General features: G+C 43.1%; 1 protein-coding gene across 2 annotated transcripts in view; it reads left to right on the top strand.

Annotated features, from left to right (window-relative positions):
• LOC101603901 (programmed cell death 6 interacting protein) overlaps positions 1-23,922 on the top strand; it is an 82,289-nt gene that overhangs the window by 9,727 nt on the left and 48,640 nt on the right. For both annotated transcript variants that reach the window (XM_045136290.1, XM_045136292.1), the window contains exons 2-3: positions 12,075-12,129; positions 15,630-15,699. In XM_045136290.1, the coding sequence (XP_044992225.1) occupies positions 12,075-12,129; positions 15,630-15,699 (125 nt within the window). The remainder of the gene's footprint in view (positions 1-12,074; positions 12,130-15,629; positions 15,700-23,922) is intronic.

Here is a 23,922-nt window from a genome sequence, read left to right on the forward strand (position 1 = left end):
ACAATAGACTGCCTCCAGGATGTGTTTCCAAATCTCAGTCAGCTGGGAACCTAGCATTCAGAACACCTAAATTTATGGGGGACACCTGAATCAAACCACCACAGAGTGAAAGAGGCAGATAGAGATAGCTAGATAGAGAGAGAGAATGGGTACACCAGGGCCTCCAGCCACTGGAAACGAACTCCAGATGCATGTACCACCTTTTGCATCTAGCTTATTATGCAGATACTGGAGAATCAAACCTGGGTTCTTAGGCTTTGCAGGCAAGTGCCTTAACCACGAAACCATCTCTCTAGCTTTCTCTCTCACAAAATAAATAAAAAATTTGCTGGACATGGTGTTGAATGCCTTTAATCCTAGCACTTGAGAGGCAGAGATAGGAGGATCTTTGTGAGTTCAAGGCCACCCTAAGACTACATAGTGAATTCTAGGTCAGCCTGGGCTAGAGTGAGACCCTACCTTGAAAACAAAACAAAACAAAACAAAAATTAGAAAAAGAGGCTGTGTTCTGGCATTTCTTTAAAAACCAATCTGACTACTACCCACTGTGACTTATCTTTTAAGCATATTTAGGATTTAAAATTCTAAAGAAGTTATTAAAAAAGCATTTTCTAACATTGATTTTGTGGGATGTTAGGGGTGGGGGGGAGACAACTTTCTTGCTTAGCAGATAGGCTTCCTCTTCTAAGTGGTGGAAAACCTGCAGCCTCCGTAGGTCCACTTTGCTAGGTCTGCGTCTTGGGCCAGAGCCTTGATTGATAAAGTGAGGGTGTGGTAGGTCTTGTTTCTGTGGGTCTCCTTTCTAGAGAACTGTGATTCCTGAGGTGGAGCTCTCAGGTGTGACTCCTGGAGCAGCATGTTGCTGAGGTCCCTAAGCTAGCTGTGGCTGCTTTCCTGGTGAAGCCTCAGCTGATCTCTTGTTTTGTTGGAGTTTGCTGGTCAGACCGTTCTGATTCCCAGTGACAGGTCCTTGTCTTTGCAATGTACTCGGTTCCAGCTTCCACAACCTGTGAAGATAGCCTCCTGCCGTGAGAATTCGCTTCCGTAGCCTCTGGCCACTTAAATGCAGAGTACAGTTGATAAAAGCACTGTTTCCCCCATGCAACTCAAGTTTTCTGAGTTGATCTCAGCTGTTTTGCAGTAAATAGAATTGGTATAAAAATTTCAGTCTGTTATATTTAGCTATTCTTCTTTTCCATTTTAAGAAAAGTAACTTCATGACCCAATACTTCCTTTTTTGCTTACTTTACAGCAGAGATCAGCGTGTAAGACTCACCCAAGTGCCCATTGCCGTGCCTGCAGGTAGAGTCCAGCTGGCTGACACTTGGTGACCTCATGCTGTGTGCCATCTGCCCCCTGCTGGCAGTACTTGCCTCACTGGCCTTGGTCATGCTACAGCCACCCAGGCTTACTCTGATAACGTCCACAGGATGGTTGCTGTGCTCAGTGAAGCTTGGTCCATAGTGGACTCTCTGTCTGGGAATTCAGTGTTTCCCTGGCTGCTAGCCAGCCATGCCAGATCCCTATGTTGGAGTGTCTGGGCTCTTCTGGAAAAGCAGAGGATGTGCTGGATTTGGGTGCTTTTTTGTTGCTGTGACAGAATATCTGAGAAAAACAGCTTAAAGGTGGAAATTTAGTTTGGCTTGTGGTTTCCGGCTTTCAGGCTTAGGTTGGTTGACTCCATTGCTCTGGGCCAGAGGTGAGGTGGAGGGAGCCTGTGACTGGCCAGGAAGCACATGGGAGCAGAGAAGAGAGGAGGCAGAGGCAAGGCATGCCTCCGTCCATTAGCCCCCTTCCTTCAGCTGGGCCCTCCTTCTTAGCAGCCCATTCAGCTGTGAGCGTGTCACCATCAGTAAGACGGTGCTTCACGCTTGGCCCACTGGAGACCAGGCCTTCACACTTCATATGCAGACTCTGACGGGGCGGCCGTGTTGGCCCCTTCATCCTCTTCTCTGCTGCTCTCCCACAGCTGGAACTTTTCCTTCATGGCGTGTCTGCGGCTGAGGCCTGTGGGCTTAGTGTGCTCTCTAACCAGGCTGTAGGCACACACGTAGCAGGACAGGAGTTTCCCTTGTTGTGTGTAACACTTAGATAGAACCCTCAACTTGGCTCTTTCCCCAGCAAAGTCTAGAATACACCTTTTCAGAAAAAAGGTTTTCAATTCTTGGTGTTCTTTGTGCATGTCTTCTCTAGCTCTCTAGCCTACTGCCAGTATTGCCTTTCTCTGTCTTTCCTTCTTTTTTTCTTTATTGACAGCTTTCGTAATTACAGACAATAAACCATGGTCATTTCCTCCCCCCCCACTCTCCCCTTTGAAACTCCACTCCCCATCATACCCCTCCCCCTCTCAGTCAATTTTGTTTTGATGTCATCATCTTTTCCTCCTCTTATGATGGTCTTGTGCAGGTAGTGTCAGGCACTGTGAGGTCATGGATATCCGGGCCATTTTATGCCTGGAAGAGTGCATTGTAAGGAGTCCTACCCTCCTTTTGGCTCTTACATTCTTTCTACCACCTCTTCTGTGATGGACCCTGACCCTTGGAAGGTGTGATAGAGATGTTTTAGTGTTGAGCACTCCTCTGTCACTTCTTCTCAGCACTATGGTGCCTTTTGAGTCATCCCAGAGGTCACTGCCATCTGAAAAGAGAAGCTTCTCTAACCATAAGTGAGAGTAGCATTAATAGATGGGTATGAACATTAAGAGAAATGCTTACTGGGCAATTTGGTGAGTATAGTATATACATTTAGCCAGACAGCAGTAGGCATTACAGCCCTAGGATGATGACTTCCTCTGTCCTAGGTTTAAGTATCAGGCATGTATTCCCTCCCATGGAGCGGGCCTACAGTCCAATTAGAGAGCTGTTGGTCTCCCCCATAACAGACATGCCACTGTTGCACCCTGGCTCATTTGGCCTGGCTCGCCAAATTTAAGGTTTGCAGTGTCCACTGTTGTTTATCACCACTGGTAACTTCATTCTCTCTCTTGGAGCTGCATGCAGAACAGTTTTTTTTTTTTTTTTCCAGCTTTCTGTCAGTTGTTCTACAGGGAGGAGGTTTTCAGCTAAGCCCCAGCTTGATTTCTCAGTGACCTTGCAGCCTAAGCATTTGGAGTCTTCAGCAGTAGGGTCTTACCATCTATTTTGGGTGGGAAACCAAGAGCCTTAGCAATTGCCTGTAATGTTTTGGGGGCATCAAAGACCTCCTTGACCAACACCTCACTGAATGGTATCCTCTTCCTGACACTGAAAATTTCATAGTAACAATCTATGGAGGTGCCGTTGTCCAGAAAAAGTAACTTTCCTTATGATTTATTCATAACCCCTTAGATTTAGATTAACCCTCCCCTGACCCTTCCTTTACTTAATCTCTTCCCCTGACTTCACTTAGGCCTTTCTACCCCCAGTAATCTGTTCTTCTACTTACATATATACAATACCATCCCTTTAAGTCCCCCCTCTCTTCTTAGATCCTGTTCCTAGCTTATTGCTATTGAGTTTTATTTCAACTCACATACAAGTCCAAACATTAGTACCTGGGATCCACATGTGAGAGAGAATATTTAGCACTTGTTTTTCTGGGCCTGGGTTACCTCATCAGTATAATCCTTTCCATGTCCATCCATTTCCCTGCAAATTTCATTTTTCTTTACCACTGAGTAGAACTCCATTGTATAAATGTACCCTATCTTCATTATCCACTCATCAGTTGAGGGACATTGAGGCTGGTTCCATTTCCCAGCTATTGTGAATAGAGCAGCAATAAACACAGATATGCAAGTATCTCTAAGGTGGTGAGATGAGTCCTTAGGATATATGCCTAGGAGTGGTATAGCTGGTTCATATGGTAGATCTGTTTTTAGCTGTCTCAGGAACCTCCACACTGGTTTCCACAATGGCTATACCAGATTACATTCTCACCAGCAGTGTAGAAGGGTTCTTTTTTTCCCACATTATTGCCAGCATTTCTTGTCATTTGTCTTCTTGATGGTAACAGTTTTGACAGTAGTGAGTTGGACTCTCAAAGTAGTTTTTAATTTGCATTTCCCTGATGGCTATGGATGTAGAACATTTTTTTTTTAATTATTTTTTGTTTTTTCAAGGTAGGGTCTCAGTCTAGCTCAGGCTGACCTGAAATTCACTCTGTAGCCTCAGAGTGGCCTCAAACTCAAGGCGATCTTCCTACCTCTGCCTCCCGAGTACTGGGATTATTATTAAGGGCGTGCACCACCACACCTGGCTAGGACAGTTTTTTAGATGTTTATATGTCATCTGTATTTCTTTTTTTGAGAACTTTATTTAGTTCCATAGCCTTTTTTAAAAAACTGGGTTGTTTGATTTCTTGTTTAGTTTTTTGAGTTCTTTGTATATCCTAGATATTAGACCTCTGTCAGATGTATAGCTGGCAAATAGTTTTTCCCATTCAGTAGGTTGCCTCCTTCTCTATTCACAGTGTCCTTTGGTATACAAAAGCTTTGTTAATTTTCATGAGTGGTTTTATTTTCTGAGCAACTGGGGCTATATTCAGAAAGTAGTTGCCTGTGCCAATATGTTGAAGGGTTGCCTTTCTCTCTCTCTCTTTTTTTAATTAGTTTATTTTTCTTTATTTGAGGATGACAGACACAGAGAGAGAAAGAGACAGGTAGAGAGAGAGAGAATGGGCATGCCAGGGCCTCCAGCCACTGCAAATGAACTCCAGGTGCATGCACTCCCTTGTGCATCTGGCTAATGTGGGTCCTGGGGAATTGAGCCTTGAACTGGGGTCCTTAGGCCTCACAGGCAAGCATTTAACTGCTAAGCCATCTCTCCAGCCCAACCTTTCTTTTTCTTAGTAGGCTGTCTCAATTTCTGTTGAAGAGTTTTTCCAGTTCTTTTTATTTATTTATTTGAGACAGAGAGAGGGAGAGAGAGATAGAGTAGGAATGGGCATGCCAGGACTTCCAGCCACTGCAAATGAAGTTGACGCATGTGTCACCTTGTGCATCTGTCTTACGTGGGACCTGGAAAATTGAATTTGGGTCCTTAGGCTTCACAGGCAAATGGCTTACCTGCTAAGCCATCTCTCCAGACCCCACTTTATTTTGAGGTAGGGGCTCACTCTAGCCCAGGCTGACCTGGAGCTACCTCTGTAGTTCCAAGTTGGCCTCAAACTCACAGTGATCCTCCTGCCTCTGCCTCCTGAGTGATAGGATTAAAGTTTTGCACCACCATGCCTGGCTTTGGAGACTCCCCCCTCCCTTTCCAATTCTTGATGTAGAGTGTTCTTGGCCTCTGTGCTGTTCAGGCACTTGGCACTTGCTATTCCCTCCTGCTTGTTGGTAGCTCTAGTCATTCTCCAAACAGAATCCTAGAGTTTACTTTCAGAGACAGGAAGAAACGTTTCTATTTTGAAAGTAACATTTTCATGATGAACAAACATCCTGCTCTGTTTAGAATAGAATTTAGAATTCCTGAAAGACATTAAATAGAACCCCACAAATAGTATGTTAGGAACTGTGATTAGTTCTGTAAAGGAAATTTCTCTAAGGGATTGTAAGTGGAGGGACCCAGTTTTACTATGTAGTCTCAAGCTGGCCTCAAATTCAGTTTTAAAAGATAGTAGATGGGGGCTGGAGAAATGGCTTAGTGGTTAAGGCACTTGCTTGTGAAGCCCAGGGGCCCAGGTTTCATTTCTCAGTGCCCACGTAAGCCAGATGCACAAGGTGGCACATGCATTTGGAGTTCGTTTGTAGTGGCTGGAGGCCCTGGCGTGCCCGTTTTCTCTTTCTCTCTTTCTCTATCTGCCTCTTTCTCTCTCTCTCTCTCACACATGAATAGAGTAGATGGATCGATGCTCATCCCTTTGGCCATCACTGGACCACACTGGTATGTCTAGCATTGCCTCCTTCATAGGGTTACTTAGTGGCTCCCTGCCCGAGTTTTCCTCTTCTGCCCCTGCTGTCAGTGTTATGCACAGCCGCCCTAGTGACTGTATGAAGGGTTAGGTCCTGTTACGCCTCTGTCTGTGCTGTGGCCGTCCTCCTTTGCCCTCTGGTAAACGAGCAGGCCTCCTGCCGTCGTGCTGAAGGTTTCACTGCTCCTTTGACTTTTACTGTTGACAGCTGTGCTCACTTCCTGGCCACGGAGTCTTGGCAAAGTGCATGGCAGGCACGCTCTTGTCCCACCCAGGTCATGACACCTACTTTCCCTCAGCTGTTTATCTGGCTTACTTCTTCAGGCCTTCTCCATTTGTACTGTTTTAAAATAAAAAAAGGGGGGGGGGCTGTGGAGAATTGGCTTAGTGGGTAAGGTGCTTGCCTGCGAAGCCAAAGGACCCAGGTTTGATTCCCCAGGACCCACTTAAGTTGTTGTAAATGCATTCTAGACGCATGTGCCACCTTGTTTGTCTGCCTTACATGGGTCCTGGAGAGTTGAACCTGGGTCCTTTTGCTTTGCAGGCAAGTGTCTTACCTGCTAAGCCATTTCTCCAGCCCTAAAATTCAAATTTTGTTGATTTTTTTTTTTTTCCCCCTCAGTAATACTGTTTTTAGGTTCAGGATCAAGTCTAGGATTGTGCATTGCATTCAGTTGTCTCTGTAATTGTCCATTACACGGTTTCTCAGTCTTGCCTTTTACAGCTTTGGTATTTCTTTTTTCTTTTGTGATTCTAGGGATCAGATGTAGGTCTTCATCCATGCTAGGCCAGTGTTCTAGGTCCTCAGCTCATGACCGTGACATTTCAAAAAAGTTATTTTTTTATTTGCAAGAAATGGAGGGAGGGAGGGAGAGAATAAGAGAACTTTTACTGTTGCAAACAAACGCCAGACAAATACTCTACTTTGTGCTTCTGGATTTACGTGGGTTCTGGGGAATTGAACTCAAGCCAGCAGACTTTGCCAGCAAGCGCCTTTAATTGCTGAGCCATCTCCCCAGCCTGTCCTTGACATTTTTGAAGTACACAGGGTAATTTCATGGTGGAATAAGGCATTTTCTCCTTTTCCCTTCGGATGATGTATTTTTGCTTAGGAATACCAAGGAGCTCATGTGCTCAGCGGTGCTTGCTGTAGTGTGTATCAGGAAGTGCGCGACTTTACATGTCCAGCTGTAGTGCTCATTTCTTCATTTGGTCAAGATGGTGTTTGATGTTTGCCAGGCGCGTGACCTTCCAGTTTAATGAGTGTGTTGCACTTATTAATATGTATTTTGTAAAGAGATGCTTTGAAGCCGGGCGTGGTGGCGCACACCTTTAATCCCAGCACTCGGGAGGCAGAGGTAGGAGGATTGCCATGAGTTCAAGGCCACCCTGAGATGACAGAGTTAATTCCAGGTCAGCCTGGACCAGAGTGAGACCCTACCTCGAAAAACCAAAAAAAAAAGAGATGCTTTGAGCCTCTATGGTGGCTTATTTCTTACTAAGGCTTTATTATTTTTAGTATTCATTGGTGAGTAGTGCCACAGTCAGGTAGCATACTGCTCTGAAAGGTGCCAAGTTCCAGTATTTCCTCTGGATTATTAGTTGGCACAGAATAGGGTAGCACTATCTCTGTTCACCTATTTATCTGCTCCAGAATAGAGAAGAGGGCCACTGTCGTCAGTGGGTTTGTCAGTGTTACTTACTTGCTGTTCTGCATGCTCCTGTGGGAGCCCCTTCAGCTAGTTTCTTACTCTGGAGACTGAGGTAGGAGCAGCACTTGAGTCAAGGCCAGCCTGGGCTGCAGAGTGAGTGCTCCAGGTCAGCCAGGGCCAGAGAGAGAACTTGCCCCACAAAAGAAAAGAGAAGAGAAGAGAAGACCAGAACAGCTCGTCCCTCTTCTGATGTGCCCTTGGTCCTTTGGTGCTTGCTGCTCTGTCGCGCTGGCGTGGCAAGTATCGTAGGTTTGGCTTGCATTTCTCTGTGTCAGCCGGACAGTCACCCATCCCTGCAGGGAACCTTGGCTCCTTTTCATGAAGTACATTGTTTACTGGTGTGCTTACTGCCTTTGTGAAGTGTGGGTGATGCTGTGCCCTCCCAGCATGTACATTAGGAATACGTACATAGCACCCTGCAGCTGTTTTTATGTCCACAGTGTTTTAACTGCGTTCACATGCATATCCTCCAGTCTAGTCCAAATTCATGTTTTCCCTTTCTAGTGTTTAGAATTCTCTTCTCCGAAATAATTGCTTACCATTATCTTCAGTGTGTTTACTTAATGGTCCCGTTCTTCCCATTTGCTTATCCTTGAAAACTGACCCCCCAAAGTCACCATCACAAAGATAGTTCTGACGGTATGGAGGAGTAGATAGAATACAAGAAAGAAGAAAGCTTAGCTCTGACCCCTCTCCTGCTGCCTTGTAGTTGGCTGAATGCCTTGCGTAGAAGCTGGGGGAGGTGCTGCTTGTTGTAATGATGACTGCTGTGTAGAACCTAGATCAAAGGAATGAGAAAGACGTTTGGGTTAGTCTACCTGAAAGAGATTGGCGTATGAGTTTTGGAGAGCTGTGCCGGTGGACAGACCAAAAGCATTTGAAAGTTGGTCCATCTGTTATTAATCGCATTGTCCAATGGACAGCAACAATTATCTGGATTAGAATGCCTATGAAGAAATACATGGTTTGGGACTGGAGAGATGGCTTAGTGGTTAGGGTGCTTGCCTGCAAAGCCTAAGAACCCAGGTTCAATTCCCCAGAACACACGTAAGCCAGATGTACAAGGTGGCACATGCATCTGGAGTCGTTTGCAGTGGCTGGAGGTCTGGGTGTGCCAATTCTCTTTCTCTCTCTCAAATAAATAAAGTATTAAAAAATTTAAAAATAAAAGCATAAATGAAAGCTAACAAAAATAGGTCTGGAGAGATGGTGCAGCAGTTAAAAGCATTTTTTATGCAAGCATGAGAGCCTGAAGACACCTGACATACTGCCAGGACCCACATAGATAGCGGGGTGTGGCCAGGAGTGCATAGAGCCCCACTTCTGGCATGGGGTGCAGAGACCCTAGGATCCCTGAACACAAAAGAAAAAAAGAAACACATGGCTTTCCGAGCACTGCTTGTTTACTTTTAGCCAATGAGAGCAGATAAATACTTTCTGTGGTAGTGGATAAGAGATTTGTTTTAAATATTTTTTTTTCTTTTATTTATTTGCAAGGAGAGAGAGAGAGAGAGAGAGAGGGAGAAGAGAGACAGACAATGGGCGTGCCAGGGCCTATAGCCATTGCAAACGAACTCCAGACACGTGTCCCTTGTGCTTCTGGCTTATCTGGGTCCTGGGGAATTGAACCTGGGTCCTTTGGCTTCATAGGCAAATGCCTTAACTGTTAAGCCATTTCTCCAGCCCCAAGACATTAAAAAAAAATTTTTTTTTGATCATTTTTAGTTATTTATTTGAGAGTGACAGAGACAGAAAGAGGCAGATAGGGAGATAGATAGATAGATAGATAGATAGATGGATAGATAGATAGAATGAGCATGAGCATGAGCGCGGGCGCGCCAGGACCTCCAGCCACTGCAAACGAACCCCAGACGCGTGCGCCCCCTTGTGCATCTGGCTAACATGGGACCTGGGGAACCGAGCCTCGAACCGGGGTCCTTAGGCTTCACAGGCAAGTGCTTAACCGCTAAGCCATCTCTCCAGGCCTTTTTTTTTTTTTTTGTTTTCAAGGTAGGGGGTCTTGCTGTAGCTCAGGCTGACCTGGAATTCACTATGTAGTCTCAGGGTGGCCTCGAACTCATGGCGATCCTCCCACCTCTGCCTCCTGAGTGTTGGAATATAAGGCGTGCGCCACCACATGTGGCATGAGATTTTTTAAAAATTATTAATTAATTAATTTATTTGCGAGAGGAAAGAGGCAGAGTGAGAGAGAGAGAGAATGGGTGTGCCAGGGCCTCCAGCCACTGCAAATTAACTCCAGATGCATGTACCACCTTGCACACCTGGCTTACATGGGTACTGGGAATCAAACCGAGGTCCTTTGGCTTTGAAGACAAGTGCCTTAACCGGTAAGATCTCTTCAGCCCCTGGCATGAGATTTTTTTTTTTTTTTTTTGGTTTTTCGAGGTAGGGTCTCATTCTAGCCCAGGCTGACCTGGAATTCACTATGGAGTCTCAGGGTGGCCTCAAACTCACGGGCGATCCTCCTACCTCTGCCTCCTGAGTGCTGGGATTAAAGGTGTGCACCACCATGCTCGGCCTTGGCATGAGATTTTTATGCACAATTTTTTTTTAAATTTTAAAAATCAAAGTTATTTATCTTATGGATGCAAGGGAGTGAGAAATTAACAATTATGCATTTCCTACAATCTACTACACTGTAACATCAGAAATGGCTCTGCACCAATTACATTTCCTGAAAAATGACTTAATGTAGTAAAAGCAGGATATTCAAATGGCCTTGAAAAAGTAAAAAAGGTCATTAGCCATTTTGATGACTTCCTTAGCATGAAGGTAGAATGGGAAAAGGCTTCCATTAAGAAAAGGTGTGAGCTGGGCATGGTGGCGCATGCCTTTAATCCCAGCACTCAGGAGGCAGAGGTAGGAGGATTGCCCAGAGTTCAAGGCCACCCTGAGACTACAGAGTGAATTCCAGGTCAGCCTGAGCTAGAATGAGACCCTACCTCTAAAAAGGTGTATATATATTTTTTTTTATAAAGGTGTGTGTGTACACACACACACACACACACACACAAAAAGGAGATGAGCCAGGTGTGGTGGTCCACGCCTGGCTTAAGCACAATTTTTCATTGCATACATTTTACTATATAGTTTCCACATTAAGACTGTATTTGGGTTGCTGGAGAGATGCATTTAAGGCACTTGCCTGCAAAGCCTAAAGTCATGGATTTGATTTCCCAGAACCCACGTAAATCCAGATACACAATGTGGCACATGTATCTGGAGTTCATTTATAGTGGCTGTAGGCCCTGGTGTGCCCATCCTCTCTCCTTATGCAAATAAATAAAATACTAGAAAAAAACTGTACTTATTGGATGTGGATGGTAGGGGATTATGGTATATCATCCATTTATAGAAATTGTCAAAAACACTAAATATTTTTTTAAAAAGACTTTATTAGGGCTGGAGATACGGCTTAGTGGTTAAGGTGCATGCCTGTGAAGCCCAAGGACCCCTCCAGGTCCCACATAAGCCAGATGCACATGGTGAACATATGCATCTGGAGTTTGTTTGCAGTGGTTTAGAGGCCCTGGTGTGCCCATTCTCACTCTCTGTCTCTCTCCCTCTGTCATAAATAAATAAATAAATAAATAAATAAATAAATAAATAAATAAATAAATAAATAAAATAAATAAAAAAACAGCTGGGTGTAAGCTGGGTGTGTTGGTTCATGCCTGTAATCCCAGCACTTGGGAGGCAGAGGTAGGAGGATTGCTGAGAGTTCGAGGCCACCCTGAGCCGATATAGTGAATTCCAGGTCAGCCTGAGCTAGAGTGAGACCCTACCTTGGAAAACCAACCAACCAACCAAACTTAAAAAATTACTTTATTAACCTTAAAATAGCTGAGCTGATTGAGGGAATTGGGGAGATGCTGAGTGTGGGTAAGAGTGCTTGATGCATAAGCATGGGGACCCGAACCTGAATTTGATCCCCAGTACTCATGTACAAAGCCAAGAGTGGTCGGCCATGGTAGAACACACCTTTAATCCCAGTTTAGGAAGCAGAGGTAGGAGGATTGCTGTGAGCTCAAGGCCACCCTGAGACTACATAGTGAATTCTATTGTCAGCCTGGGCAAGAAAGAGTGTGACCCTACCCCAAAAAACAAAAAACAAAACAAAACAAGCCAAGTATGGCCTCACATGCCTGTAAACCCCAGTGCTAAGAGGGGCAGAGACAGGATCACTGGGGCTTCCTGGGCATCAGTGTAACTGAAGGTAGCTCCAGATTCAGTGAGGAACTGTCTCAGGGACATGAGCTGCAAGCGTGGTAGCGTAGGACACCTGACGCTCCCTGGCTCCTGCAGCACACACGCAACCAAAACCCCCAAGCAGACCCCATTGCTGGTTGAATTGGATGCGTGGGCCACTGCAATTTAACTCTTAATTTAGTTGGGTTTACATAAATTCATGCCATTTAGCTCTTCTAATGATTAATTTTCTCTGCCTTTTAGATACTATGATCAGATTTGTTCCATTGAACCCAAATTCCCATTTTCTGAAAATCAGGTAAGCCATTCATTGTCTTTTAAAGTTTTATAGTACTGGCAAATTACTCATTTCTTTCTACTTATGGCATCATTTTTATGGAAACCAGTGATACCTCTCTACTGTTTAGGCTCCTATGACATAATTTTATATAAATTAGAAGCTTTGAGGTCTGTCTGATGTGAATTTATGACCTTCTGAAGACTCTCCTGGAATTTTGTTCATGGAATTCCTCAGTCATTTCTTCTTTTTAAAATCTTTAAAAAAATTTTTATTTATTTGAGAAAGAAAGGTGGGGGTGGGGGCATGCTTCAGGACATCTAGCCACTACAAATAAACTCCAGATACAGGCAACACCTTGTGAATCTCCTTTACATGGGTCCTTGGGACTCAAACCTGGGTCTTTTGGCCTTGTAGGCAAGCCCTTAATCACTAAGCCATCTCTTCAGCCCTCCTCAGTCATTTCTGAGCCTGTATTATTATTATTATTATTATTATTATTATTTAATTATTTATTTATTTGAGAGCGACAGACACAGAGAGACAGACAGATAGGGGGGGAGAGAGAGAATGGGCGCGCCAGGGCTTCCAGCCTCTGCAAACGAACTCCAGACGCGTGCGCCCCCTTGTGCATCTGGCTAACGTGGGTCCTGGGGAAGCGAGCCTTGAACCGGGGTCCTTAGGCTTCACAGGCAAGCGCTTAACTGCTAAGCCGTCTCTCCAGCCCTATAATTTTTTTTATTCAGTAGTCTCTGTCATTTTTTTTAAAAAAAATTTTATTTGTTCATTTATTAGAGACAGAGAGAGGGAGAAATAGTGAGTGAGTGAAAATGGGCATGCTAGGGCTTCTAGTCACTCCAGACGAACCCCAGACACATGTGCCACCATGCACATCTGGCTTATGTGGGACCTGGAGAATTGAGCCTGGACAAGTGCTTTAACCACTAAGCCATCTCTCTAGCCCCCTTTTTTTTCCCAAGTTCTTTTTAACATTTTTATTTATTTATTAGAGACAGAGGGAGAGATAGTGTGTCTGTTTTTTATTGATATAATCTGCTCTGTCTTTCCTCTTGACTTTTATAGAATTACGGAAATTGTAAATTCAGGGAAATACTCATTTTAGTTTAGTGCTTTAACAGTTATTGGCTCTGGGACTGGGGCTTTAGCTCATTGATAGACTGAAATTCTGGGGTAAGCCCTCAGCACTGGTACAGACTACATTTTATAGCATTACAACTGGTGTTAGGGTTTCTTTTATGCTTCAAGAATGCCTGCTTTATTCTTTTTAAATTTTTTTACAGGCTGGGTGTTAAAAATCCTGTTTATTTCATATGGTGTTTTCTTTTTGAGACTTGAAAATTTCTAATGTATGTAGTAGTTTAGATATGAAAATAGCATAAGAAAATTATATATTCAACCGGGCATGGTGGGGCACACTTTTATTCCCAGCATTCGGGAGGCAGAAGTGGGAGGATCACTGTGAGTTCCAGTCCAGCTTGAGACTACATAGTGAATTTCAGGTCAGCTTGGACTAGAGGGAGATCATACCTAGAAAAACCAAAATTAAACAAAAAATTACATATTCTTTTTAAAAATATTTATTTATTTGCAAGCAGAGAGAGGAAGGGGGGAGAGGGGGAGAGGGGGAGGGAGAAAGGAGACAGGCAAAGAGGATGGCATGCCAGAGCCTTCAGCCACTACAAATGAACTCCAGATGCATGTGCCAGTTTGTGCATCTGACTTTATGTGGGTACTGGAGCACCAAATTCTGGTTGTTAGGCTTCACAGGCAAGTGCTGAGCCTTCTCTCCAGCCCAGAAAAATTACATATTCCTGCACTGAAGTTTTTACAGGTGAAGTTATGTGTTGAAATAAAGTTGAATAAAGTGTTGTAGATGAGCTAATAGGAGAAAAGGCTGAAGCTGCAGAGGAGTGTACAGCAGCTCATTATGGCCCCTTGCTAGTTTTGTGTATGTGAGAAAATGTCCTAAGGCACAGCTAAAGATTTTTTGTGGGGCTAGAGAGATGGCTTAGCAGTTCAGACGCTTGCTGCAAAGCCAAAGGACCCAGGTCCGATTCCCCAGATGTACAAGGTGGTGCATAAACCTGGAGTTCGTTTGCAGTGGCTGGAGGGGCTGAAGGCCATAGTGTGCCTATTGTCTCTCTCTCACATGAATAAATAAAAAATTAAAGGAGAAATTTTGTGTTACATAATTTATGAAGCCAAGTTGCTTTAAACTCTTCCTGTATTATATACTTACTTCAGAATAAGGGAGGTATAATTACTATTTTGTGTGTGAAACTGGGGAATAAGCCACAGGGCCTTGTGCCTTTTACATAACAACTCTACCACAACTCTACCAAGCCCGTTTTTACTTTATATTGAGTCACGCGCTCTCTAAGTTGTTCAGACTGGCCTTGAATTTACAATTCTTTTTTTTTTTAATAATTTTTTTTGTTCATTTTATTTTATTTATTTATTTGAGAGCGACAGACACAGAGAGAAAGACAGATAGAGGGAGAGAGAGAGAGAATGGGCACGCCAGGGCTTCCAGCCACTGCAAACGAACTCCAGACGCGTATGCCCCCTTGTGCATCTGGCTAACGTGGGACCTGGGGAACCGAGCCTCGAACCGGGGTCCTTAGGCTTCACAGGCGAGCGCTTAACCGCTAAGCCATCTCTCCAGGCCGAATTTACAATTCTTCTGCTTCAGCCTCTTCAGTGGTTGAGATTATAGGCCTCTACTACCAGATCTGACTAGTTTTTTTTTTTTCAGTGTGGAATTTTTTCACTCACTTGTAACATACTATATGGAAAAGTGAACAGATCACATATATAGCTTGAATCTTTGCAAACAACATACTTGTATAACTACACTCATGTCTATAAATATTATCTTGGTCCATTTCCCCAAAGAAACCGTTCTCCTAATTTTGTAACAGTTGATTTTTAATTTCATCTCCTAGGAGGGCTTGTAGCATCTGCTTTATTTTCTTTGTGTCTGTTTGCTTATTTGAAGTGAGTTCTGTGTGAGCCATTGTATAACGTTGAGTGACCACTGATGCAGTGACCTTGTGAACTATCCTGATGCCAGCCAGTTCTACCTGGAAAGAAGTATGGTCCAGAAGCAGGAATAGGAATTACTGTCCAGAGATGATCCTGGGTTATACAAGTTGAACATTTGTCTTTTTCCTCAGTGTGGGCTTTTTTTTTTTTTTAATATTTAATTTATTTATTTATTTGTGCAAGAGAGGCAGATAGAGAGAGAGAGAGAATGGGTGCGCCAGGGCCTCCAGCCACTGCAAACAAACTCCAGACATGTGCACCTTCTTGTGCATTTGGCTTACATGGGTCCTGGGGAATCAAACCAGGGTCCTTAGGCTTTGCAGGCAAATGCCTTAACCGCTAAGCCATTTCCCCAGCCCAGTGTGGACTTTTTTTTTTTTTTTTAAAGGGACAGTACTTAAAAAGATCCAAGGTGGTAAAAAAATAATTTTCTTGTTTTCTCCTATTCTATCCAGATCTGTTTGACATTTACCTGGAAGGATGCTTTTGATAAAGGTTCCCTTTTTGGAGGATCTGTAAAATTGGGTATGTAATTTATTTATTTTTTTTTAGAAATGGTAGGGGACTTGGCTTAAGCACTTCCCTTGTGTTAGCTCACTCCTTTTTTATTTTTTTAGTTCACTCTTAGTGCTCTCTCAGCGTCTCCTTGTGAATACAAAGTTTTTCAAAGTCTTATTTTCTTTTTAATTTCAACTTCTCATACAATTTCACAGTGTTTGCAGAGAGCCTGTGCATTGCCAGGCACCGTCCTAGTTACAGAAGTGAACCAGGTCGTTGTGTTCAGTGGATCATTATGAAGTGTAGTATGTACCACATGATGTGAAGTGTGCGTCTGGTGACGCTTTGGTCCGTGACAGACCGCAGGCATGATGGTGATCATGGGTGATCACCTAGTCATCCTGTAGCTGTCTTTGTGTAAGTGTATACACTCAATGAAAAACGGCCTAAATGTACCACAGTCGTTAAGTGAGGCATGACTAGAAAAAGTTGTAGGAGCCCAGTTGAGGAGGAAGTGAATCAAAGCAAGCAGTGAGCTAGGTATTGAAGAATACATTTGTCTTTACCGGTAAAAAACAATACCATAAGTACAACATCATAACTAAAGGAGAGGGTAAAAAAGATTTATGCCATCCCCTCCTCTTACCTTCCTCTGTCCCCCTCCCCCACCCCTACCACTAACGGTTCCATCTATTCCCTCTTCTTCTGAAAGAAGATATAGAAGATACTAAATGTCTTGTAAGATATTTATAACACATATATAAATTGCAAGATGTATAAAATACAAGGTGTAAATATATATTGTGTACATAGGTATTTATAAGGTATATACCTTCATATATAGATAAGGAAGTAGGAATATTGTACAGTATTATAAGGTACATTATATGTAATATGAATTAATGTAATAATTATTGCTATGACTTGAAACTGCAGGTTGAATTGGGGGCTTTGGCAAATGATGATATTAGAAAATTAGTTGTGAAGAGTTGCACATATTATACCATTGAGTTTGTACTTCCCCCTTTCATATTAATAGCTAATCTTTTTTAAAGATTTTTTATTTATTTATTTATTTATTTATTTATTTATTTATTTATTTGAGAGAGAGAATGAGAATATAGGTGTGCCAGGGCTTCTAGTCGCTGCAAACGAACTCCAGATGCATGTACCACCTTGTGCATGGATCCTGGTGAGTCAAACCTGGGTCCTTTGGCCTTGTAGACAAGTACCTTAATTGCTAAGCCATGCCTCCAGCCCAATAGCTAATCTTTGTTGAGCACTTATTCTTAGGCACTATGGGTGGGGCTTTGCAATATCTTACTGAATTTTCCACTACCCCATGAGGAAAGATATTATTATTCTTTTTTTTTTTTTTTACTTTCCTGACAATTTAAAAGCAATATTTTATTTATTTATTCGAAAGAGAAAGTGGCAGATAGAAAGAGAATGGGCATGCCAGAGACTCTAGCCACTGCAAATGAACTCCAGATGCATGCACCACCTTGTGCATGTGACTTTATGTGGGTATTGGGGAATTGAACTCTGGTCCTTAGGCTTTGTGGGCAAGTGCCTTAACTGCTGAGCCATTTCTCCAGCTCACTTTTCTTTTTTTTTTTTTGGTTTTTCGAGGTAGGGTCTCACTTTGGTCCAGGCTGACCTGGAATTAACTCTGTTATCTCAGGGTGGCCTTGAACTCATGGCAATCCTCCTACCTCTGCCTCCCAAGTGCTGGGATTAAAGGCGTGCACCACCACGCCTGGCTTCCAGCTCACTTTTCTATCAGTTTTTTTTTTAAATCTTTTTTTTCTTGTTGTTTATTCTTATTTATTTGAGTGCAACAGAGAGAGAAAGAGGCAGAGAGAGAGAGAGAGTGAGAGGAGAGAGAGAATGGACGCACCAAGGCCTCTAGCCACTGCAAACGAACTCTAGATGTGTGTGCCCCTTGTACATGTGGCTGACGTGGGTCCTGGGGAATCAAGCCTCGAACTGGGGTCCTTAGGCTTCATAGGCAAGTGCTTAACCGCTAAGGCATATCTCCAGCCCATTCTATCAGTTTTTATACATGTGCATAATACATTTTGATCACAATCTCTTCCCATTATTATCTTTAGTTCTCCCTCCCACTGAAATCTGTCTTTTTTCCAGTTTGTCCTATTTTGATGTCTTGTCTTGTCTTTCCTTTCCTTTTCTTAATTTTTGTGGGTATTTTTCTTTTTTCTTTCTTTTTTTTTTTGAGATAGGGTCTCACTGTATCCTGTGCTGACCTGAAATTCACTGTGAAGTCTTAGAGTGGTCTTGAACTCATGGTGATCTTCTACCTCTGCCTCCCAAGTGCTGGGATGAAAGGTGTGTCCCACCCACCCAGCTTTTTTTTTTTTTTTTTTTTAAGGTTCTCAAGGCAATCTTTTTTCCTCCATCAAATTTTAGAAAAATTCTTTTTTTTTAAGAAAAAAAATCTCTTTTAATTGATACACCAGTGTCTAACATCAAGAAATTGAATCAAAATTAGGTTCTTGTGTCCAGTTCGAAGTATAATGCATGTGTGCTCCAAGAAAGGGGGGTGGTTTGGAGGGACACGCAGGACAGAGCAAACAAAGCATCTGGCTGGGCAGGGTGAGCTCATATCCTCAGTGGTCCTGGGGACAGCATAGGGATATGGACACATCTGACAACACAGAGATAGCTTGGCCAAAAGAAAATTCGAGGTTCTGAGTCACAAGGAGAGATGTGAACCCATCTTCTATCCTTCAGTCCCACAGGTAGCTTTTCAAGTTGTAAGAGAGACATCAGAGCTCTTGGCCCCATCCCTACTCAGAGTCTGAGCATACTTTCCTCCTTTTGCACCCAATTTCCTCCTCCTCACGGTCACCACAGCTCCAGTGACCAAGAGTACCATAAGGACAGTGACCACTGCTGTGATCAGGATAGAGGCTGAGGTGGTTCTGAAAGACCCATGTCAGCTTCCTCACCAGTGCCAGTATCTCTCCTCATGCCTGATGCCAGGAAGGTGATCATTCCAGAACCTGGGAGTTTACAAGTGATGAACAACCGCCCAGAGGACCCAGATTTGATTCCCAGAACCCATGTAAGCCAGATGCACGTGGTGGTACACATATCTGGAGTTCATTTGCAGTGGCTGGAGGCCCTGGCACACACCCATCTCCCTCCCTCCTTCCCCCTTTCTTTCTCCCTCTCTCATAAATAAGTACAAATACTAAATTATTTTTAACCCACTGAGTTAAATTAGGGTTAGTTGCATGATCATGGGTTAGAGAATAAGCAACCTATCAGTGGCTACCCCATTGACTCCCCCTCCCAGATTGCTGGCTCTTTTAGTTGGAACACTTACATTTCTCTTCAGCCCTGGGAAATTTTTCTGTAGTTCTTTGTTAATCTCCCCCTGCCTTTGAAATACTTTATTTAGTCAGATATTGATTGTTCTGAGTTACTTGCGCATCATTCTGACATGTTTAAATTTCTTTGACTTTATATTGTATTTTCTGGGAGGCTTCCTAGTTATATTACTTTTTTATACTTTTGAGAAAATGTTAGTCAAGGTTTTTAATTTATTTTATTTTATTTTTATTTATTTGAGAGAGAAAGAGGGAGGGGGGGAGAGAGAGAGAGAGAGAAAGAAAGAGTGGGCACACCAGGGCATGCAGCCATTGCAAGTGAACTTTAGATGCATGTGCCACCTTATGCATCTGGCTTATGTGGGGCCTGGGGAATCAAATCTAGGTCCTTTGGCTTTGCAGACAAGTACCTTAAACTGCTAAGCCATCTTTATAGCCCAAAGTTTTTCATTTTTACTCACTTTTTCTTATTCTTTATTTCAAAAATAGCATCTGTTCTGAGGGCATTATGAGGGTGTACACCTATAATCCCAGCACTTGGGAGTTGGAGGCAGGATAATCACGAGTGCAAGAACAGCCTAGACTACGTGAGTTTGAGGCCATTCTGGGTATGTGAGACTCTTACCTCTCAAACAAGACAAAACCTATGAGTTTTTCCATCACTTTTTTTTTTTTTGAGGTAGGGTTTCACTCTAGCCCAGGCTGACCTGGAATTCACTATGGAGTCTCAGGCCTCGAACTCACAGTGATCTGCTTACCTCTGCCTCCCAAGTGCTGGGATTAAAGGCGTGTGCCACCATGCCTGGCTAATTTTTTTTTTTTTTTTTGAGATAGAGTCTCATATAGTTCAGGTTGACCTTGACCTTGAGTTTCTAGTCTTCCTGCCTTCACCACATTCATGTATTGTGATCTTTTATTTTTCTCCAGGCTCTCCTCAGTTTATTTAGTATCCTCACATATTTAGAATATTATTTTCCTGTAATCTACTTATGAGAGTAGATTATAGTAGTTAGCATGCATATGTATGCCTGCTGAATTTGTAGTGCAGAGCAGAGTGGCTGTGAAAGTAAGTTGATGAGTGTCTGTTTCGGACAGGGAGGCCACCAAGGCACGGGGAGTAGATGACGGCTCCCAGTGCTGCTCTGCTGTAGACCCCCAGTGCTTCTCTTGAGTTTTCTACCCACTGCTTTTTTAAAAAATTAATTTTTATTTATTTATTTGAGAGAGAGAATGAGTGTGCCAGGGCTTCTAGCCACTGCAAATGAACTTCAGACACATGCACCACCTTGTGCATCTGGCTTACATAGATCTGGGGGAATTGAACCTAGGGACTTTGGTTTTGCAGGCAAGTACCTTAACCACTGAGCCATCTCTCCAGCCCATTTACTCCTTTTTTTTTCTTTGTAAAAAACTTTTTATTAGCTGGTGCACGCCTTTAATCCCAGCACTCAGGAGGCAGAGGTAGGAGGATCACTGTGAGTTCAAGGCCACCCTGAGACTACATAGTGAATTCCAGGTCAGCCTGGGCCAGAGACCCTACCTCAAAACACCAAAACAAACAAACAAACAAACAAACAAACAAACAACAACAACAACAAAAAACCCCACAACTTTTTATTGACAACTTCTATGCAGACAATATACCATGATCATAGTCCCCTTCTGCCACCCTCTCTCTATCTCCTCTTGAACCCTCCCTATACTGAGTCCCTTCTTTTTTCTTTTCTTCTTTTTTTTTTTTTTTCTGGGCAAAAGAAGTTTATTTTGGCTTATGGAGTCCAGGGGGAAGCTCCACCATGGCAGGGGAAGACGATGACATGAGCAGAGGGTAGACATCACCCCCTGGCCAACATAAGGTAGAAAATAGCAACAGGGCAGTGTGGCAAGGGGAGACTGCCTATAACACCCATAAGCCCACCCCCAACAATACACTCCCTCCAGGAAGCGTTAATTCCCAAATCTCTATCAGCTGGGAATCTAGCATTCAGAACACCTAAGTTTATGGGGGACACCTGAATCAAACCACCACATTTTGCCCCTGGCCCCATAAACTGATATCCATACATGATATAAAATACAATGTATTCAGTCCAACTTTAAAAGTCCCCATAGTTTTTATCAATTCCAATGATGTCTATAGATCCCCATAGTCCAAGGTCTTGTAACTGAGCCATAATGCCAAAAAATAATATCAAAAACCCATAATGGCACAGAATAAATACACTGCAAAGATGGCATTGAGCATAGCAAAGAAATATTAAACCAATACAAGATTGAAAACAACCAGGGAAAATGTCAAACTCTGTAACTCCAAGGCCAACAACTCTAGCCAGTGACAGATCTCCAAGTCTGATAATTGTAACCAGCAACAAATCTCTGGCATTCCAATTCCGCCCCTCCAGTTAGGCTACTCACAGTCCTGGAAAACTTCATCCATTTCATGGTCCCAGCATCTCCACTGGGTTTCCACTGCAATCTATGGTTCATTCTCATGGCCCCATGGGGTCTCCATGCAGGCATCCAGCAAACCTGCTTCACACTGCCTGTGGCCATTTCCAAAACACAAGATTGTGTTGCAAATTTTTTTTTCTTTTTTTTAAAAATTTTTATTAACATTTTTCATGATTACAAAATATATCCCATGGTAATTCCCTCCTTCCCCACCCCCAAGTCCCTTCTTTATTCCAATTAGTCTGTCTTCTACTTTGATGTTATCATTTTCCCGTTCTATTTTTCAGGATTTGTATAGGTAATGTCAGCCACTGTGAGTGAGGTTGTGGATACCATGGCCACTTTCAGTATGGAAGACAGAATGCAAAGCACTCCTCCCCTTCCTTTGGCTCTGACATTTTTTCTATTATCTCTTCTGCAGTTGTATTCATATATATATAAACTTCCATACTTACAAACAATCAACCAAGGTAATTCCCTCCCTCCCCCACTTTCCCTTTCACAAATCTACTCTCCATCATCTCCCCTCCCTCTCTCAGTCTTTTATTTATTTATTTATTTTTAAAATACATTTTATTTATTTATTTGAGAGAGAAAGAGGCGGAGAGAGAGAGAGAGAATGGGCATGCCAGGGCCTCCAGCCACTGCAAACGAACTCCAGATGCATGTGCCCCCTTGTGCATCTGGCTTACCTGGGTCCTGGAGAGTCAAACTGGGATTCTTTGGCTTTGCAGGCAAATGCCTTAACTGCTAAGGCAACTGTCCAGCCCAAATCTTTTATTTTGATGTCATCATCTTTTCCTTCTATTATGTGTCTTGTGAAGGACTTGGCATGGTGAGGTCATGGAAATTGAGGCCAGTTTCTGTCTAAACAATTGCATTGTAATCAGTCCTAACCTTCCTTTTGCTTTTACATTATTTCTGCCACCTCTTCCACAAGGAACCGTGAGCCTTGGAGGGTATAATAGAGATGTTTCAGTGCTGAGCACTCCTGTCACTTCTTCTCAGCCTTTTAGGTCATCCCAGTGGTCACTGCCATCTGAAAAGAGAAGCTTCTATAACCAGAAGTGAGGGTAGTTTTAATATATGGTGTGAATGTTAGGTAAAGTACTTACAGGGCAGTTTGGTGAGTATAATATGTGCATTTAACCAGACGAGAACAGATGTTACACTCCTAATGATCACAGTCTCCTCTACCAAAGGTTAGTTTTTTTATACCAGGCATGTATTCCCTCCCATGGAGCAGGCCTCCAATGCAATTAGAAAGCAGTTGGTTTTCCCTATAACAGACATGTCACCATTGTGCCCATTTGGTCTTCCATCCTCTGCTTTTGTAGGGAGTCTTCCCATTGCTTTCTCTGGTCGTCCATTTTTGGTAGGTATGCTGTGCAAGAGTTTGAATTACACTGATAGAATCTTACAAGTAATCAGGAGCTATTGTACATTTAAATTTTCTTTTTTTTATTGACAGCTCCCATAATTACAGACAATAAACCATGGTAATTCTTTCCCTCCCCCACTTTTCCCTTTGAAACTCTACCCTCCATCATATTCCCTTCCCCTCTCAATCAGTCTCTCTTTTATTTTGATGTCATGATCTTTTCCTCCTATTGTGATGGTCTTGTGTAGGTAGTATCAGGCACTGTGAAGTCATGGATATCCAGGCCATTTTGTGTTTGGAAGAGTGCATTGTAAGCAGCCCTATTGTTTCCTTTGCTTCTTACATTCTTTTATTATTTATTTATTTATTTTTATTTATTTATTTGAGAGCGACAGCCACAGAGAGAAAGACAGATAGAGGGAGAGAGAGAATGGGCGTGCCAGGGCTTCCAGCCTCTGCAAACGAACTCCAGACGCGTGCGCCCCCTTGTGCATCTGGCTAACGTGGGACCTGGGAACCGAGCCTTGAACCGGGGTCTTTAGGCTTCACAGGCAAGCGCTTAACTGCCAAGCCATCTCTCCAGCCCTTTTTTTTTTAAATAATTTTTTAAATTTATTTATTTGAGAGCGACAGACACAGAGAGAAAGACAGATAGAGGGAGAGAGAGAGAATGGGTGCGCCAGGGCTTCCAGCCTCTGCAAATGAACTCCAGACACGTGCTCCCCCTTGTGCATCTGGCTAATGTGGGACCTGGGGAACCGAGCCTCGAACCAGGGTCCTTAGGCTTCATAGGCAAGCGCTTAACCGCTAAGCCATCTCTCCAGCCGCTTCTTACATTCTTTACTGCCACCTCTTCCTCAATGGACCCTGAGCCTTGGAAGGTGTGAGAAATATTTCAGTGTTGAATACTCCTCTGTCACTTCTTTTCAGCACTACGGTGTCTTCTGTGTTGTCCCAAGGTCACCACCATCTGAAAAGAGAAGCTTCTGTAGCCATAAGTGAGAGTATCATTAATACATGGGTATGAACATTAAGAGAAGTGCTCACTGGGCAGTTTGGTGA

This window comes from Jaculus jaculus, chromosome 17 (genome assembly GCF_020740685.1).
Source record: "Jaculus jaculus isolate mJacJac1 chromosome 17, mJacJac1.mat.Y.cur, whole genome shotgun sequence".
NCBI lineage: Eukaryota > Metazoa > Chordata > Mammalia > Rodentia > Dipodidae > Jaculus > Jaculus jaculus.